This window comes from Lagenorhynchus albirostris, chromosome 1, assembly GCF_949774975.1.
Source record: "Lagenorhynchus albirostris chromosome 1, mLagAlb1.1, whole genome shotgun sequence".
NCBI lineage: Eukaryota > Metazoa > Chordata > Mammalia > Artiodactyla > Delphinidae > Lagenorhynchus > Lagenorhynchus albirostris.
The window spans coordinates 85,568,225-85,585,982 of record NC_083095.1 but is presented as its reverse complement, the minus strand read 5'-3'; the positions used below and the strand labels follow the sequence as shown (position 1 = coordinate 85,585,982).

Sequence of the window (17,758 nt, the reverse complement as noted above, 5' to 3'; positions counted from 1 at the left end):
GTGTTCTTTGAAGCACAGAAGTTTTCAATTTTGGTGAACTTCAGTGTATGTATATTTTTTTCTTTTGTCACTTGTGCTTCTGGTGACATATTTAAAAAACCATTGCCTAATCCAAGGCCATGAAGATTTACTCCCATGTTTTCTTTTAAGAGTTTTATAGTTTTAGCTCTCAATTTGGGTCTATGATCAATTTTGAGTTAATTTGTATATACAGTGTGAACTAGGGGTCCAACTTCATTCTTTTGCATGTGGATATCCAGTTGTCACAGCATCATTTGGTGAAAAGACTGTTCTTTCCCCCTTTGAATTGTCCTGGCACCCTTGTTGAAAATCAAGTGACTGTAGTTTCCATTTACAATTTGATAGCTGTTTGTCCTTGGTCAAGTTATTAAGCCTCTCTAAATCTCAGTTTTTCTCACCTGTAAATTAGAGCAATACCAGGAGTACTGTCTATCATTGGGTTGCTTTGAGGATCCAGTGAGATAACACATGTGAAGAAATCAGTGATCTGCGAAGTGGGAAACTCAGAAAATATCAACAAATGTTATTATTATTGCTGTTTTATTATTCATTCCTTGTTGAGGCCAAGGGAAGATTTCCTCACAGCTGTGTCTGCAGGCCTATACCAGACATGAAGGAAACATAATGAGAGAGCTCCCAGGCCCTACCTTCAAGGAGATGTGACCTTTATAGTTACCAGGGTCACTAAGACTCAGGCTGGAAATTGTCAAGGTCCATTCTCCTGGAGTCACTGGGGAGGAGGGCCTTGGAATGCAAGGGATGTTGATGGGCAGAGGGAGGAGGCTCAGAACCCAGACTACTCCTGGGCTCTGAGAGCCGATGGACCCTTCCAGGAAGTAGCAGGAGGTGAGGTTGGACAGATCAGGTGGGGGCTTGGATGCCAGGCCAGAAGCCTGGACTTGCTCACATCAGGGATGTGATAAAAAGAGGGCAAGCGTTGGGCATGCTCTTCCTGCCCCACCCACCTTGCAGACCTGTGGGGGTGACAGGGTGAGATCAGGGATGTGAAGGGTTTTTGTCACACAGGATGATTTTTACTCTGGGAGCAGGAAAAGCTCACCAAGGAATATGAGCTCCATGAGAACAGGACCTTGTTTATCCAGCTCAGAAGAGCCCTACTGTAGAGCCTTATTCAGAGGGACTGGCCAAAAGGATCTCAGGGCCTCTTGTCACCCATGTCTGGCCTTGGGCTCTAGAAGGTGCCTGGGGGAAGGCTTTCAAGACTTCCCAGATCTCGTTGAAGAGGCAGAGGGTTCAGTGAGTCCCTAATTGTGTTGAGTACCTGCTTACGGTCCACCAGCTAAGGCTTTGGGGCTTTACATTTGTTATCTCATTAAGTGCTGAAGACAGTGCCAGGAGTTAAGCACGATTAGCCCCATTTTACAGATGAGAAAGCAGGGGCCCAAGGTCACAAAGGTGATTCCTGGCAGAACCAGGCTTCAAGCCTAGGTCCAACTGACCCTAAAGCCATGTCTTCTCCATGGAGGTGGAGTCTACAGACCTGCTAAGCCAAGCTCCTCTGTCCCCACAGCTCCGAGGCACTGGACGTGCGGCTAGGCTTCAGCCTGTGCCAGGCAGAGCTGGAGTTCCTGCAGAAGCGGAGGGTGGTGGTGGCTGAGGCGCTGAAGCAGGTGTTGCAGCTGGAGGAGGACCTGCAGGCAGACGAGGTGGGTGAGCAGAGGTCCGCTCAGAGCCAGGCTTGTCCTTCGAACACTGTGCCTGCCAGCTGCCCCCTGCAGTCCCTCCCTTGCCCCAGGGCAGCCTCAGCACTGCCTTTCCTGGTGGCCCTTCCTGCTGAGGTTCCAGGTGCCCAGGTGACTGGCTGTGCTGGATGTGATTCAGTTGTGTGTTTGCAAGGGGCAGGAAGGGCAGAGTAGAGAGAAAGGAAGGAGCCCCAGCTGCTGCTCCCCGTGCGCTAACAGATCCTGAGATGATGAATGATGTCTTGTCTACACGGGACAATGTGGCATCCTTTCCCCAGCCAGGAAAACACTGGAAGCTCCACCACCACCCACATTCTACACACCTCCACCCAAAAGGCCCTGGGCCTTTCATTCTTCAATTCTCCCTTCCCATAAATGTATGCGCACGTGCGCACACGCACACACGCACACACACGCACACACACACACACAGAACGAACAGCAGTGGGGGACTGGAGAGAGGCAGCTTCCTCACGCAGGGCCAGCTTCTGCGCACAGGTAGATGATGGTACCTTTGCCAGAGCCCTCTGTCCCCTCCCTGGTAGGGGCTGAGGCTCACACTCCCCTCGGAGAGCCCGCACTTCAGAGGCCAACCACAGGTGTAGACAGAGACCTCATCCCTGAGGAGGGCTGTGATGGGGCTTCGGCCGACAGTACATCTTACAGTCCCCACTCAGATGAAAACTGAGTGAGTCTTGGCAAAGACTCCACGCCTCGCTCTCCCATCTATAGGGAAACACACTGAGGACATCTTAAACCTAAGTAAACCCAGAGGTGACAACTGTGCTTCTTCCCGCATCAAAAATCCATTTACCCCTGCTTTTACACATATGGTCTATAGGGACCACATACCATGTGCCAGGCCTGAGCCTGACATCCAATCCCTCTACAGCAGGTGCTGATTTGCAGCCATTAGGGAATCACACGCTAGCTGGGCTCTTGAGCGAGCCACCCAGCCCCCTGGCCCCAGTTCATCATCTGTTAACTGAGAGCTAGATTAATAGTGCCAAGAACTCCTCCAGCCATGGCCTTCTAATTTACCAAGCCCGACACCGACCACTGGGTTTGGAACTAAGGTCCAGTTCTCGACCTACCAGGCGGCTTGACACTCTGTGAAAGGCAGTTTTCAGGTCACTCAGTCCCCACTCTCTGCTCTCTGTAGCCAGCTCCTCCTCTTCCACTGTTATTTCTAAGCTCCTGTCTCTCCAAGTCTTCCCCTACCCAGCATTGCCCCAGCAGTCTGCCTCCATGTGCCCCCAGGTCCCGCTGATATCCATCATGGCCACTGGGGGTGGGACAAGATCCATGACTGCCATGTATGGCCACCTGCTGGGGCTGCAGAAGCTGAACATCCTGAACTGTGCCAGCTACATCACTGGCCTGTCAGGGGCCACCTGGTAAGGAGCGGGGGGCCACTGTCTGGTGAAGCCCAGAGCGAGCAGCCAACAGCCTGGCCGGCGGGCGGGGGTGGGGTCTCTGGTAAAGCTCATCCGCCCCAAGTAGAGTGACTCGTGACACCTGGGCAGCTCTACCCCTCACCACTGTGTGACCTTGGGAATGCAGTTGAACTTCTCTGAGTCTCATTTTCTGTATCTGTAAAGTGGGGATAGTAATAGCCCTGACCTCATGGGGTTGTTGTGAGATGCTCTCCCAGTACTGGGTACACCAGGGACACGTGTTGGTCATGACTCCATTACTATGGCAGGGTCCCAGGAGCGTGGCAGCCAGTTATGAGTGAACCACTGGTGCCACTGGTGCATCTCCCCAGCAGCTGCCCTCTCTCAGACTGTGCCAGGTCTCCTGGGGTGGGTGGAGCTGGCCCGCTGCTCTGGCTGCCACGTTCCAGCCCACCCCCAGCCCTGCGTGCTCCCTCTGCCCTGCAGGCATCCTCGGGCTCCCATCCTCACTCTTGCTGGTGAGCAGGGAGAGTGAGCCCTTAGCTCCCCTGACAGGTGAGGCCAGCACGAGGCCGGCTTCTCCACAGGAGCCACGGCACCTGGGATTCACGATGCCGGTGGCGGCCCACAAAGATGTTGTAATTTCTTTTAAGTTCTTTAAAAGAAACCTAGGTTGAAGAAAGTGTTTTAATATATAGTAATATATCATTATATTTGTCTTTATACAACAGTCATAGAAGATAATTTTTAATATTTTTATGGTGGAAGGGGCCCACCAAAGTCATAATGCAGCCCTGGTCTAGGGTGACCCAGGCCTTGTGACTACCCACATCCTCTCAGCCAGGGCTGCATCTTATTCTGTGTGTAACTAGTGGGCCTCAGAGCCCTCAGCGTCCCAAGCTGTGTCCCTCATCCTGGAGGGGCTCTGGGTAACTTTCATTTGAGGGGGTGGATGTGAGGAAAACCAAGGGTTCCTGGTGCACCAGAGGCCCCGAGGCTTCAGCCCAGGTGGGACAGAAGGATAGCTGACGATTACGGGCATTGCCTCTGCACGGAGCACTGGGGTGACTGCTTCCAATGGACTATCTCATTTCTTCTTCACAAGAAGACTATGAGGAAGATGTTGTCATTATGTTCATTTTACAGCTGGAGAAAGAAAGGAATTTGCCCAGGGTCACTCAGCTAATGAGCGGTAGAGCTGGGATTTCAACCCAGGCTGTCTGAGTCCAGGGCCCACATTCTTTTTTTTGGGGGGCGGGGAGGGGACCCACATTCTTAATCTCACCGATAAACCACTGCCCATGGGAAGTAGGTTAAGGAGATAAACTTGCTTGCACCAGGGTAGAGGGGCACCTGCATCCTCCTGGCCTACCTCTGGGCCAGGCAGGAAACTGGGAGGAACTCAGACCCAGCTGGGTCTGAGGTGTAGGGTGTCTCCTGGCCTGGGAAAGCACTGGGAAGGAATTTTGTAAAATCAAAATCAATCATTTGTAATGTTTTTTTAAAGCTTTTTAAAGGTATGAAAGTAACAGCGTGAACCTTATGGAGAGCAGGGTACTTTTTGTTGAAGAAATCTCCTGAAGGGAGAGGCCGCTCCTCAGACAGCTGTGCAGCTGTAGACCAGGTCCACTGTGGGGAGGGGGATTCCTGGGTGCTGTCCTGACCTAGACTGAGAAAAGCCGGGTCCAGGCCAAGCAGAGGCAGACAGAGGCAAAGACCCAGGGCTAGGGGGATATCTATCTTTGTTTTACTCCTCCCCACTGCCCACATAGAAGTTAAGAAGAAGAAGGGGAAGTAAGTCTTAGCTGGCATCACAATTATGGGAATTAATGTGGCAGAGTGGGAAGAGTCCAGGATTTGGAATCAGCAAAGCCTGGGGTCAAATGCTGGCCCCAGCACTTACTTCGTGCCCGGTACTGTCCTAATCATTTTACATTGACTCATGTCATCTTCACAATAACGCTGTGAGGTACGTACAGTTATCATCCTTCTCCCCAATCCACAGATGGGAAAACTGAGGTGAGGAGCAGTTAGGTACCTTGCCCAGATCCCATGGCTGGTGAGTGGCAGAGTCTGGTTTTGAACCCAGGAAGATCTGGGTCCAGAATCTTCACTGTTAAGCACTGTGCTCCACCTGGCACAGCAATCGTGACTTTGAGTAAGAATGTTCTCCCCTCCCTGACCGGGCCTCACCCCATTTCCTCCAGGCTCCTCTCCTGGCAGGTGAGGGTTTCCCATGACCTACCCACCTCCTTTCCTGCCAGGGTCCAGGGTCCATCTGGCCAGGGCTGGCTCAGCTCTCTCAGCCACGCCTGTCTCTCTCCAGGACCATGGCTACCTTGTACCGTGACCCTGACTGGTCCTCCAAAAACCTGGAGCTTGCCATCCTCGAGGCGCGGAGGCACGTAGTCAAGGACAAGACGCCCGCTCTGTTCCCAGATCAGCTCCTCAAATTCCGGGAGGAGCTGCAGCAGCGCAGGCAGGAAGGCTACAAAGTCACCTTCACAGACTTCTGGGGTCTGCTGGTTGAGGCCTGTCTGGGGGACGAGGTAGGTGCTCAGCTTCCCCTGGGGCCCAGCCCGCCCGGGGCTGATGCCCAGCCCTCCGCCTTCACTGGGGCACCGGGAGGTACATCGCAGCAGGAGGGAGTTAGGTTAGACCTGCAGATGCACCTGTGGGCCTTAAGAAGCATGAGGCATCAGAACGCATGATGCAGGCAGATGGTGGGATTGTCTTCCCGAGTCCCTTTGGAGTATGACTGAAACCCTCACATCAGGGGTGACTTAGGTGCAACCTTTCCGAGAGGCAGCGGGCCCTCTGAGAACCTGTGAGAGAAAATGGGGAGGGAGCCATCAGAGTGTGATGTAAGCCTGACCCCAAGTGGAGGAGAGAGGGAAGGAAAGGCCAGGTGGAAGCATCCTAGCCAACTGTGCGGTCTGAAAGGTCAGCGCAGTGACCCTTGCAGAGTTCCCCAGCCAAGTTGGCCATCGGAGGAGTCTGGCACCGCCCCCTCCCCTCCACCACCGTGGGCCTACCTCAGGATCCCTGCCACGCTCAGTCATGGGCTGGGACCAGCCCAGTGGGAAGTGTGGCCTTAGAACAAACTCAGCCCTGGATTTCAGAGCACGGTAGCTGGGCCATCAGCCAATTACACTCCTGTAGTTGGAGGTCTGCTGGGCCCCTTCTCATGGCCACCACACGGAGGATGAGCCCAGTGAGGTTCCTTCCAGCTCTGATATCCAATGATCTGAGCAGCGTGTGCCCAAGAAGAGAAGCAGCCTGTGTTGGGACCCAGCTGCTGTGAGAGCCATGTGGGCCGTGGTAGGGCAGTGGGATCCCCATGGGATGCTGCCATCCCGGACATCAGGGTGAGCTCCGCTAACACCTGGACCCTTCCGACTGCCCAGGCCCCAGGGTGGAACCAAATTTGGCTGTTGCTTGACCCCAGAGTAGGGCTTCCCATCTAATTTCTATCCAGGTCTATGGCTGTCTGCCCCACTCCCAAAGGTGTCTGAAGAGTTCAGAATTCAAATCAGAACTTACCAGAAGGAAGAGGGACAGCAAATTCTTTTCTAGTAGATCCCCTCTTCCAGAAAACACAGACAATTTGAGCAACCAAGGACAGACCAAACCTCATCTTCAACATTCATTCATTCCCCCATTCATTCTTTCAACAAAATTAAGTACCTCCTGCATGCCAGGAACTGTGCTAGACAGTGGGGATTCAAACGCGGGCACTCACAGCCTTTGATGAATCCCTGCCCTTTCTGATAACCCACTGTCTACTCTGTCCACGTGATGGAGCAGGGCAGGCAGAGGCTGAGGGTGTTGGCTTTTGGATTCAGGCAGGACAGGATTTGAATTCTGGCTCTGCTCTGTGCTCTTCCTTAAATGGGAATTTCATCAACCGTTTCGTCAACAGTTAATATTTCTTGGAGTAGTTAGTGCTCCATGTGGTGAGGAGGAAAGCTCCAAGGCTTTTAACATTAGAGTCTGAGCATTGCCCAGGGTTTGGTGTAGGAAGGAGCCTAGGTTCCTGGGAAAGCAAGTCTAGGATTGATGGAAGGAGGCCTCTGCTCTTCCACTCTGGCCAAGGCAGGAGCTCCTTTGCCTCAGGCCCCCTTGACAATGAGTGTGGATTGGGCTCTTCCCCGAGTCTGCAACTTCCTCTCCTTCCATGACGGTCATTGCTGTGGTGCCCGTATCTCTGGGCCCAGTTCTGACAGGCATGCTGTTGGCCTTGCAAGGGAGGCCTAAGAGTTGTTTGACCCACACATGTTTACCATCCCACACAGGTTCTGTGCCTTTACACACTCGTGCAACCATGGATGTCACCCACCAGGCAGCTGCTTGGCCTGGGGTCAGAGCCTGGTCCTCTAAAGCCTCCACTGGCCTTGTCTACACTGGCTGATTCACTTTGGGAGGTGGCCTGTGGTCCAGGCTGATCTGCAGGACTCCCGCTTTGATTACACCACTTAGTGCTCTGGGGGCTTAGAGGGAATTTGACTGCCATCCAGTGCCAAGTTTCCAAATCTTTTGTTTAAAAAGAAGAATCTTTTTTTTTCCCTCCCAAATGAATTTATGAGAGAGCCCAACATGCAAAGCAGATTTTTAAAAAAATGGAGCTGCTCTGGTTTGAGTCGGGTGGAAGGTGATGAGGATGAAGAGGGGGCAGTGGTGGCCTCCTCCACCCCCGCCTTTTCATTCTCTGGTCCCTGAGACTCGAGGAGAACCCCAGGACTCTGAAGAACAGCTCTAAACTGCAGATCCAGTCCCACCCTGTCCATGTGTCTGGGGTGATGAACGGCCCAAGGATGAGTGAACATTTTCTGGGTACATTTTAAGCATCGCTTTGACTGGTGTCAGGTGAGACCTCCAGAGCAGCCTGGTGGGCTCAGGAGCCTGGTGGGCTGCCAGAGGTCCAGACTATCCTCTTATTCTGCACTGCTTCCTGGCCGCTTGTCTGCTCCTTCTCCTTAACCATTATTTTTCCACACAGAGATATGAATGCAAACTGTCAGATCAGCGTGCTGCTTTGTGTCAGGGCCAGAACCCCCTGCCCATCTACCTCACCATCAATGTCAAGGATGATGTAAGCAACCAGGATTTCAGAGGTAACACTGGTGGCTAGCAATTTCCCCGGGGCGGGGTGGGTCCCTTCTCAGCAGGCAAAGGCACTCAGTACCCCAGCGCACACATCCCGCCACCATACCTTTGCCAGCCTCCACAGCAAGAATGTGCTGACAGCCGAAGAAATCCACTTGGCTACCCGCTTCTGCCCAGACGCGTGTAGCCGGTGGGCAGCAGGAGTCCTGTGGCTCCCCTGAGCAGAGATTTGATGGGATAGAGGAAATAAAGGTCGTGAAGGGAGAGAGTCCTAGACATTTCTTAAGCTGCCAGGATGGAGGGACTCTAGAGACCTGCCCTGCTTCGGGGTCCGGTTTTGGTCCGGGTTTATGAGGCGCAAACGAGCCTGTGCAGCTTGCAACACTGAGTTTTGCCGGGCCAGCAGAAGCCGGTCACGGGCGCCCCCTGTGCCCTGCGGGGGAACTGCGGCCTCCCCATCCCAGGCTTCTCGCGGCCGGAGAGACGGCGCGAGCAGGGAGAAGGGTGGGCGGGGCCGCCCCAGCCTGAGACTGACACCCTGCCCTGCTGCTTCGTGTGCAGAGTGGTTCGAGTTCTCCCCCTACGAGGTGGGCCTGCAGAAGTATGGAGCCTTCATTCCCACCGAGCTCTTCGGCTCCGAGTTCTTCATGGGGCGGCTGATGAGGAGGATCCCAGAGTCGCGGATATGCTACATGCTAGGTGACTCCTGGCTGGGGGAGGCCCCTGGGAACCCTGCCCCATGCGGAACAGGCTCCGCGTTTGATTAGAGGAATGACGACGAGACACGGTCTGTTCCCCCAGGATCATGTGCCAGGTGCTGGTGCTGGTTTGGGTTATCCCTTGGGCATGTGACCCTCCTGGCATTTGTCAGCATACCCTCATTCCAGGAAAGGCTCCGGAGCCTCCCAGCCTCCCAGACTGCCCTGATCTCCCTGTGACCCTGTGGGCCCAGAAGGACCTGACAGGGGCTCCTGGGTCACTGGGGAACAAAGGGGACTCTCCCAACGTCCTGGTCTCCAGTCGTCTCCCTGGTGTCCGTTCAGAACCAAACTGGGAGTTGCAGGCTGAGATGGAAGCTTCTGGAACTTCTACCCCCTTCTCCCTGGTTCCAGGAAGCAACATGCCCGTTTCCGGGGCTTGAACCAGCCCCTGGGATCCAAGGGGCCAGAGGGGACCTCAGGGTGAAGACAGTGTCTGGGGAAGCCTGGCCCAGCTCCCAACACTATGTTCCCTGGTCCTCCAGAAGCCAGGCCAACTGAGTGCAGAGGCCTGACTGTGATGTCCACTTGTAGAGTTCTCCCCTTCAGAGCCCAAAGTACATCTGTCAAAGGGCAACCGCAAAAAACGGACCCCTTTTTACAGCCTCAACAACAGTTATGCTCTTATTTAAACTAGTTGTCTGCCTCCCCCTCCCTTCCATCTATCCCAAATCCAACCCATCCCAGAAAGTCCCACTTAAGCTCCATTTCTTCTGGGAAGTCAGCCCCAAAGCCCACAGCCCCCAGCAGCCTCTCCTTCCTGTGCTGTTGAGCATGTGGCTCAGAGATCTGTAGGTGAGACACTCGGACTTGAACTCTGGTTCCTCATTTATTAGCTGTGCAAAGTAGGCCAAATTACCTAACCTTCCTGAGCTTCAGTGTTCTCATCTGTAAACTGGGCTTAAGAGTAAAACCAACCTTACGGAGGATTCAAATGGGTCAATGTATGTGAAAGATTTCACATGAGTAGTATTATTACTGTGTTGCATTTTTTAAATCATAATAAGAGATGGTGTTACATTTATTGAGTGCTCACCATGTGCCAGGCGCTGTCCTAAACTAGTGTGTTAACTGATGCAAGGGGTGATTTCTGGACTTGAACTTGAAGCCTGCACTTGTCAGCATTAAGTCTCTCCTGGGGCTGTGCCTTATATGCCTTCATACCCTCTTCCAGTTCCAAGAGGAGAGCGGAGAAGAGCTGAGTCACTTATGTCGAGCTGCACTGTGGGGAGAGGGAAATGAAAGCCCGTCCCACTCCCTGAGCAGCTTGACTTGGAGGGGGCATCGAGTCCAAGGCAGAATCAATCAGTATTTGGGTGGGCCTGGAGGCTCTTGGGCACAGCAGCTCACCGCTGGTCCTGCTCCCTAGGTCTGTGGAGCAGCATCTTCTCCCTGAACCTGCTCGATGCCTGGAATTTGTCCCACACCTCGGAGGAGTTTTTCCACAGGTGGACAAGGGAGAGAGTGCATGATATCGGTGGGTGACCCACTGGCTTCCCCTCCTGGTTGGGCGATGGCAGGGTGGGGAAGGTGGATCAGCAACTGAGGAGCAGTCCACCTGCCACGTGTTTCAACGTCATCCCTATGGCCCATGGAAATAGGAAGGCAACTAGGGGGTCTTCCCTGCCTGGAAAGGAGGGTGATTGCATTTGGATACACCTTTGCCAGCTCTGGCCTGGCCCGGGGGAGTGGATGCACCGTGTGGTAGGCTTGGAAGAGCTGCACGGTGCCCAGGAGAGCTGCAGAGGGTGGGGATCTATGAATGCAGTTAAAGGTCACCCTTCTGGACTCTCTGTTTTCTCTGGAACCCCTCCTTGCCTGTCACCCCACTCCTTCTCCTCTACCCTGCCCCTGTTCTATGTCTCTCCCCTGGGTCCTCCTGGCTCCGAGAACTAGACAAGGAAGGTGTGCACTGCACTTACAGGCTGACCCCTGGGTGCAGGGCAACCATGGGGTGCTTCACCTGGGCAATCTGGGGACTCCAGCTCTGTAACCTGTCCTCCATCCACCCCCCTCCCCTGCAGAAGATGAGCCACTCCTACCTGAAATCCCTAAATGTGATGCCAACATGCTGGACACCACGGTGGTGATGCCAGGGTCATGGCTGTCCAATACTTTCCGCAACATCCTCACCTCCCGGGCCTTTTTGTCTGAGTTCCACAACTTCCTGCTGGGGCTGCAGATGCACACCGACTACTACCAGAATGGCCAGTTCTCCACGTGGAAGGGTAACCTTACCTGCTGCCCCTTGAGGCCTACCTCTGTTTAGAGGAAGGGGAAGTGGATGTGGAGGGAGAAAGGATGAGAAAACTCTGCCCATGTTCATTGGGCCCAAGTGGCAGACTCTCCCCATAGTGTATTCTACATCTGGTGAAGCCTTGAACAACAGGTGGAGTGGTGGTGTATTTAATTAATTGAATCTGTACAATGACTCTATACAGCATCTGTATAACAATCCCAGCAGGTAGAAGTTGACCCCATTTTACAGTTGGGGAAATATGGGCCCTGACTTTCTACAGTTGTGTTCTGGGGACACCTTTTTTCTTTTTCTTCATTTTAAAAAAAATGTATTTATTTTATTTTATTTATTTTTGGCTGCGTCAGGTCTTCGTTGCTGTGCGCGGGTTTTCTCTAGTTGCGGCAAGTGAGGGCTACTCTTCGTTGCAGTGCGCGGGCCTCCTGTTGCAGTGGCTTCTCTCGCGGCAGAGCACGGGCTCTAGGCACGCGGGCTTCTGTAGTTATGGCATGTGGGCTCAGTAGTTGTGGCGCACAGGTTTAGTTGCTCCGCGGCATGTGGGATCTTCCCGGACCAGGGCACGAACCCGTGTCCCCTGCATTGGCAGGCGGATTCTTAACCACTGCACCACCAGGGAAGCCCCTGGGGACACGTTTTAATGTAAGTGCTGCCCCCGGAGTTGGGCAGGAACGGCCCAGCCCAGGCTCCTCCAAATGGTGAGTGGCAGAGCTGGCTCTTAAACTGTGGTCTTGCAGCTTCAACTCAAGACTTCGTCCCTACCCTGCTGAGGATCTAAATTTGACTTTCCACCATCTTTGGTATTTTACTTGGCCACAGCCTGCAATGGCTGCTTGAGCCTAGGCTAATGATCTTTGTCCTCACTATCTGGGGCAGAAAAGGCAGCTGGCTCTGGGCCCACGGTCTGCACTAATTTATAGGATAGTCTTAAGCCCCTGCTGCACCACAAATTATGGGGCTGAGCCTTAGTGGGCTTTCTGTGCATGTTCCATAAAAGACTTGCTAAACTCCCCAGATAATGCTGTTCTTCTTCAGCCTACCCAGGGGGACACTGGGACTCACCGGGTACGCTGGCCAAGGGGAGGGCTGGAGGCCAGGCTGAAGTGGATGAGCTCCGGGCAGGGCATCCCATCCCCACCAGGTGCCTCTGACCATCTGCTGAGATCAGGGCGCCAAGGAGTGAGGATAACCACAAGCCTTGACTTTCAGACTCGGTGCTAGATGGCTTCCCAAACAAGCTGACAGCGTCCGTGAACCACTTGTGCCTGCTGGACACTGCATTCGTCATCAACTCCAGCTACCCGCCCGTCCTCAGGCCGGAGAGAAAAGCTGACCTCATCATCCACCTCAATTACTGTGCTGGGTCCCAGACAAAGGCAAGTTTGGCAAAGAAAGGCTCCCGCCCCACTCCCCACAGGCTCCTAGACTTAGCATCGGAGAAGCTCAAGCCACCATCCCTGATGGAGGTTACACCTCCAAACCTCAGAGGCGTAGCCCACTGGCCCGCATGCAATGGGTTTACTAGATTCACTGAGCTAATTCCAATTTTATTCTTACATTTGAGCATTTCCCATATTTGGCAATTCTTTAGCTGCAAAATAAAAAAGAGTTTAAAAAATAACCTTAGGGCTTCCCTGGTGGCACAGTGGTGAAGACTCTGCCTGCCAATTCAGGGGACACGGGTTCGAGCCCTTGTCCGGGAAGAACCCACATGCCGCGGAGCGACTAAGCCCATGCACTACAACTACCGAGCCCGTGCTCTAGAGGCCACGAGCCACAACTGCTGAGCCCGCAAGCCACAACTACTGAGCCCGCGTGCCACAACTACTGAAGCCCGTGTGCCTAGAGCCCGTGCTCTGTAACAAGAGAAGCCACTGAAGTGAGAAGCCCGCACATAGCAACGAAGACTCAATGCAGCCAAAAATAAATTAATTAATTAATTAATTTAAAAAAATAATAATAACCTTAATAGAACCCAGTCAATTGTAAAGTTTTGTACCACTTCAGGAGCTTGTAATGTCCTATGTTCAAAGTGATCACATGGTCTCCCCACTACCAGGAAGTATGAGCCTCCATGTAATTACACCAAAGAGTTAGGACCAGAGATTTTTATTTATTTTAATTTATTTCCTTTTGAAAAGTTCTGGATTTTCAAGGGAAAGAAACTGTTTTTTGGTCTACTTTATTTATTTTATTATTATTTTTTATACAGCAGGTTCTTATTAGTCATCAATTTTATACACATCAGTGTATACATGTCAATCCCAATCGCCCAATTCAGCACACTACCATCCCCAACCCCCTGGGGTTTTCCCCCATTGGTGTCCATAGGTTTGTTCTCTACATCTGTGTCTCAACTTCTCTCATGCAAACCGGTTCATCTGTACCATTTTTCTAGGTTCCACATACATGCATTAATATACGATATTTGTTTTTCTCTTTCTGACTTACTTCACTCTGTATGACAGTCTCTAGATCCATCCACGTCTCAACAAATGACTCAGTTTTGTTCCTTTTTATGGCTGAGTAATATTCCATTGTATGTATGTACCACATCTTCTTTATCCGTTCGTCTGTCAATGGGCATTTAGGTTGCTTCCATGACCTGGCTATTGTAAATAGTGCTGCAATGAACATTGGGGTGCATGTGTCTTTTTGAATTATGGTTTTCTCTGGGTATATGCCCAGTAGTGGGATTGCTGGGTCATATGGTAATTCTATTTTTAGTTTTTTAAAGAACCTCCATAATGTTCTCCATAGTGGCCATATCAATTTACATTCCCACCAACAGTGCAAGAGGGTTCCCTTTTCTCCACACCCTCTCCAGCATTTGTTGTTTGTAGATTTTCTGATGATGCCCATTCTAACTGCTGTGAGGTGATACCTCATTGTAGTTTTGATTTGCATTTCTCTAGTTATTAGTGATATTGTTGAGCATCTTTTCATGTGCTTCTTGGCCATCTGTATGTCTTCTTTGGAGAAATGTCTATTTAGGTCTTCTGCCCATTTTTGGATTGGGTTGTTTGTTTCTTTAATATTGAGCTGCATTAGCTGTTTATATATTTTGGAGATTAATCCTTTGTCCATTGATTCGTTTGCAAATATTTTCTCCCATTCTGAGGGTTGTCTTTTCGTCTTGTTTATGGTTTCCTTTGCTGTGCAAAAGCTTTGAAGTTTCATTAGGTCCCATTTGTTTACTTTTGTTTTTATTTCCAGTACTCTAGGAGGTAGATCAAAAAAGATCTTGCTGTGATTTATGTCAAAGAGTGTTCTTCCTATGTTTTCCTCTAAGAGTTTTATAGTGTCCGGTCTTACATTTAGGTCTCTAATCCATTTTGAGTTTATTTTTGTGTATGGTGTTAGAGTGTTCTAATTTCATTCTTTTACATGTAGCTGTCCAGTTTTCCCAGCACCACTTATTGAAGAGACTGTCTTTTCTCCATTGTATATCTTTGTCTCCTTTGTCATAGATTAGTTGAACATACGTGCATGGGTTTATCTCTGGGCTTCCTATCTTGTCCATTGATCTATGTTTCTGTTTTTGTGCCAGTACCATATTGTCTTGATTATTGTAGTTTTGTAGTATGGTCTGAAGTCCAGGAGTCTGATTCCTCCAGCTCCGTTTTTTCCCCTCCAGAGTGCTTTGGCTATTCGGGGTCTTTTGTGTCTCCATACAAATTTTAAGATGATTTGTTCTAGTTCTGTACAAAATGCCATTGCTAATTTGATAGGGATTGCATTGAATCTGTAGATTGCTTTGGGTAGTATAGTCATTTTCACAATATCGATTCTTCCAATCCAAGAACATGGTATATCTCTCCATCTGTTAGTATCATCTTTAATTTCTTTCATCAGTGTCTTATAGTTTTCTGCATACAGGTCTTTTGTCTCCCTAGGTAGGTTTATTCCTAGGTATTTTATTCTTTTTGTTGCAGTGGTAAATGAGAGTGTTTCCTTAATTTGTCTTCAGATTTTTCATTAGTGTATAGGAATGCAAGAGATTTCTGTGCATTAATTTTGTATCCTGCAACTTTACCAAATTCATTGATTCGCTCTACTAGCTTTCTGGTGGCATTTTTAGGATTCTCTTTGTATAGTATCATGTCATCTGCAAACAGTGACAGTTTTACTTCTTCTTTTCCAATTTGTATTCCTTTTATTTCTTTTTCTTCTCTGATGCCATGGCTAGAACTTCCAAAACTATGTTGAATAATAGTGGTGAGAGTGGATACCCTTGTCTTATTCCTGATCTTAGAGGAAATGCTTTCAGTTTTTCACCATTGACAATGGTGTTTGCTGTGGGTTTGTTGTATATGGCCTTTATTATGTTGAGGTAGGTTCCCTCTATGCCCACGTTCTGGCGAGTTTTTTTCATAAATTGGTATTGAGTTTTGTCACAAGCTTTTTCTGCACCTATTGAGATGATCATATGGTTTTTATTCTTGAGTTTGTTAATATGGTGTATCACATTGATTGATTTGCATATATTGAAGAATCTTTACATCCCTGGGATAAATCCCACTGGATCGTGGTGTATGATCCTTTTAGTGTGTTGTTGGATTCTGTTTGCTGGTATTTTGTTGAGGATTTTTGCATCTATATTCATCAGTGATATTGGTCTATAATTTTCTTTTTTTGTAGTATCTTTGTCTGGTTTTGGTATCAGGGTGATGGTGGCCTCATAGAATGAGTTTGGGAGTGTTCCTTCCTCTGCAATTTTTTGGAAGAGTTTGAGAAGGATGGGTGTTAGCTCTTCTCTAAATGTTTGATAGAATTCACCTGTGAAGCCACCTGGTCCTGAACTTTTGTTTGTTGGAAGATTTTTAATCACAGTTTCAATTTCATTACTTGTGATTGGTCTGTTCTTATTTTCTTTTTCTTCCGGGTTCAGTATTGGAAGGTTCTACCTTTCTAAGAATTTGCCCATTTCTTCCATGTTGTCCATTTTATTGGCATAGAGTTGCTTGTAGTAGTCTCTTAGGATGCTTTGTATTTCTGTGGTGTCTGTTGTAACTTCTCCTTTTTCATTTCTAATTTTATTGATTTGAGTCCTCTCCCTATTTTTCTTGATGAGTCTGGCTAATGGTTTATCAATTTTGTTTATCTTCTCAAAGAACCAGCTTTTAGTTTTATTGATCTTTGCTATTGTTTTCTTTGTTTCTATTTCATTTATTTCTGCTCTGATCTTTATGATTTCTTTCCTTCTGCTAACTTTGGGTTTTGTTTGTTTTCTTTCTCTAGTTCCTTTAGGTGTAATGTTAGATGGTTTACTTGAGATTTTTCTTGTTTCTTGAGGTAGGCTTTTATAGCTATAAACTTCCCTCTTAGAACTCCTTTTGCTGCATCCCATAGGTTTTGGATCATCGTGTTTTCATTGTCATTTGTCTCTAGGTATTTTTTGATTTCCTCTTTGATTTCTTCAGTGATGTCTTGGTTATTTAGTAACGTATTGTTTAGCCTCCATGTGTTTGTGTTTTTTACGTTTTTTCCCCTGTAATTCATTTCTAATCTCATAGCATTGTGGTCAGAAAAGATGCTTGATATAATTTCAATTTTCTCAGATTTACTGAGGCTTGAGTTGTGACCCAAGATGTGATCTATCCTGGAGAATGTTCCATGAGCACTTGAGAAGAAAGTGTAATCTGCTGTTTTTGGATGGAATGTCCTATAAATATCAATTAAGTCCATCTTGTTTAATGTATCATTTAAAGCTTGTGTTTCCTTATTTATTTTCATTTTGGATGATCTGTCCATTGGTGTAAGTGAGGTGTTAAAGTCCCCCACTAATATTGTGTTACTGTCGATTTCCTCTTTTATAGCTGTTAGCAGTTGCCTTATGTATTGAGGTGCTCCTATGTTGGGTGCATATATATTTATAATTGTTATATCTTCTTCTTGGATTGATCCCTTGATCATTATGTAGTGTCCTTCTTTGTCTCTTGTAACATTCTTTAAAGTCTATTTTATCTGATATGAGTATAGCTGCTCAAGCTTTCTTTTGATTTCCATTTTCATGGAATATCTTTTTCCATCCCCTCACTTTCAGTCTGTATGTGTCCCTAGGTCTGAAGTGGGTCTCTTGTAGACAGCATATATATGGGTGTTGTTTTTGTATCCATTCAGCAAGCCTGTGTCTTTTGCTTGGAGCATTTAATCCATTCACGTTGAAGGTAATTATTGATATGTATGTCCCTATGACCATTTTCTTAATTGTTTTGGGTTTGTTTTTGTAGGTCCTTTTCTTCTCTTGTGTTTTCCACTTAGAGAAGTTCTTTTAGCATTTGTTGTAGAGCTGGTTTGGTGGTGCTGAATTCTCTTAGCTTTTGCTTGTCTGTAAATCTTTTGATTTCTCCATCAAATCTGAATGAGATCCTTGCTGAGTTGAGTAATCTTGGTTGTAGGTTCTTCCCTTTCATCACTTTAAGTATATCATGCCACTCCCTTCTGGCTTGTAGAGTTTCTGCTGAGAAATCAGCTGTTAACCTTATGGGAGTTCCCTTGTATGTTATTTGTTGTTTT

The 17,758-nt window shown here is 48.9% G+C and overlaps 1 protein-coding gene across 1 annotated transcript in view; it reads left to right on the top strand.

Annotated features, from left to right (window-relative positions):
- PLA2G4E (phospholipase A2 group IVE) overlaps positions 1-17,758 on the top strand; it is a 44,668-nt gene that overhangs the window by 21,313 nt on the left and 5,597 nt on the right. The window contains exons 11-18 of the mRNA XM_060148009.1: positions 1,553-1,688; positions 2,985-3,121; positions 5,448-5,670; positions 8,121-8,235; positions 8,789-8,926; positions 10,355-10,462; positions 11,010-11,213; positions 12,449-12,615. Coding sequence (XP_060003992.1) covers positions 1,553-1,688; positions 2,985-3,121; positions 5,448-5,670; positions 8,121-8,235; positions 8,789-8,926; positions 10,355-10,462; positions 11,010-11,213; positions 12,449-12,615 — 1,228 coding nt within the window. The remainder of the gene's footprint in view (positions 1-1,552; positions 1,689-2,984; positions 3,122-5,447; positions 5,671-8,120; positions 8,236-8,788; positions 8,927-10,354; positions 10,463-11,009; positions 11,214-12,448; positions 12,616-17,758) is intronic.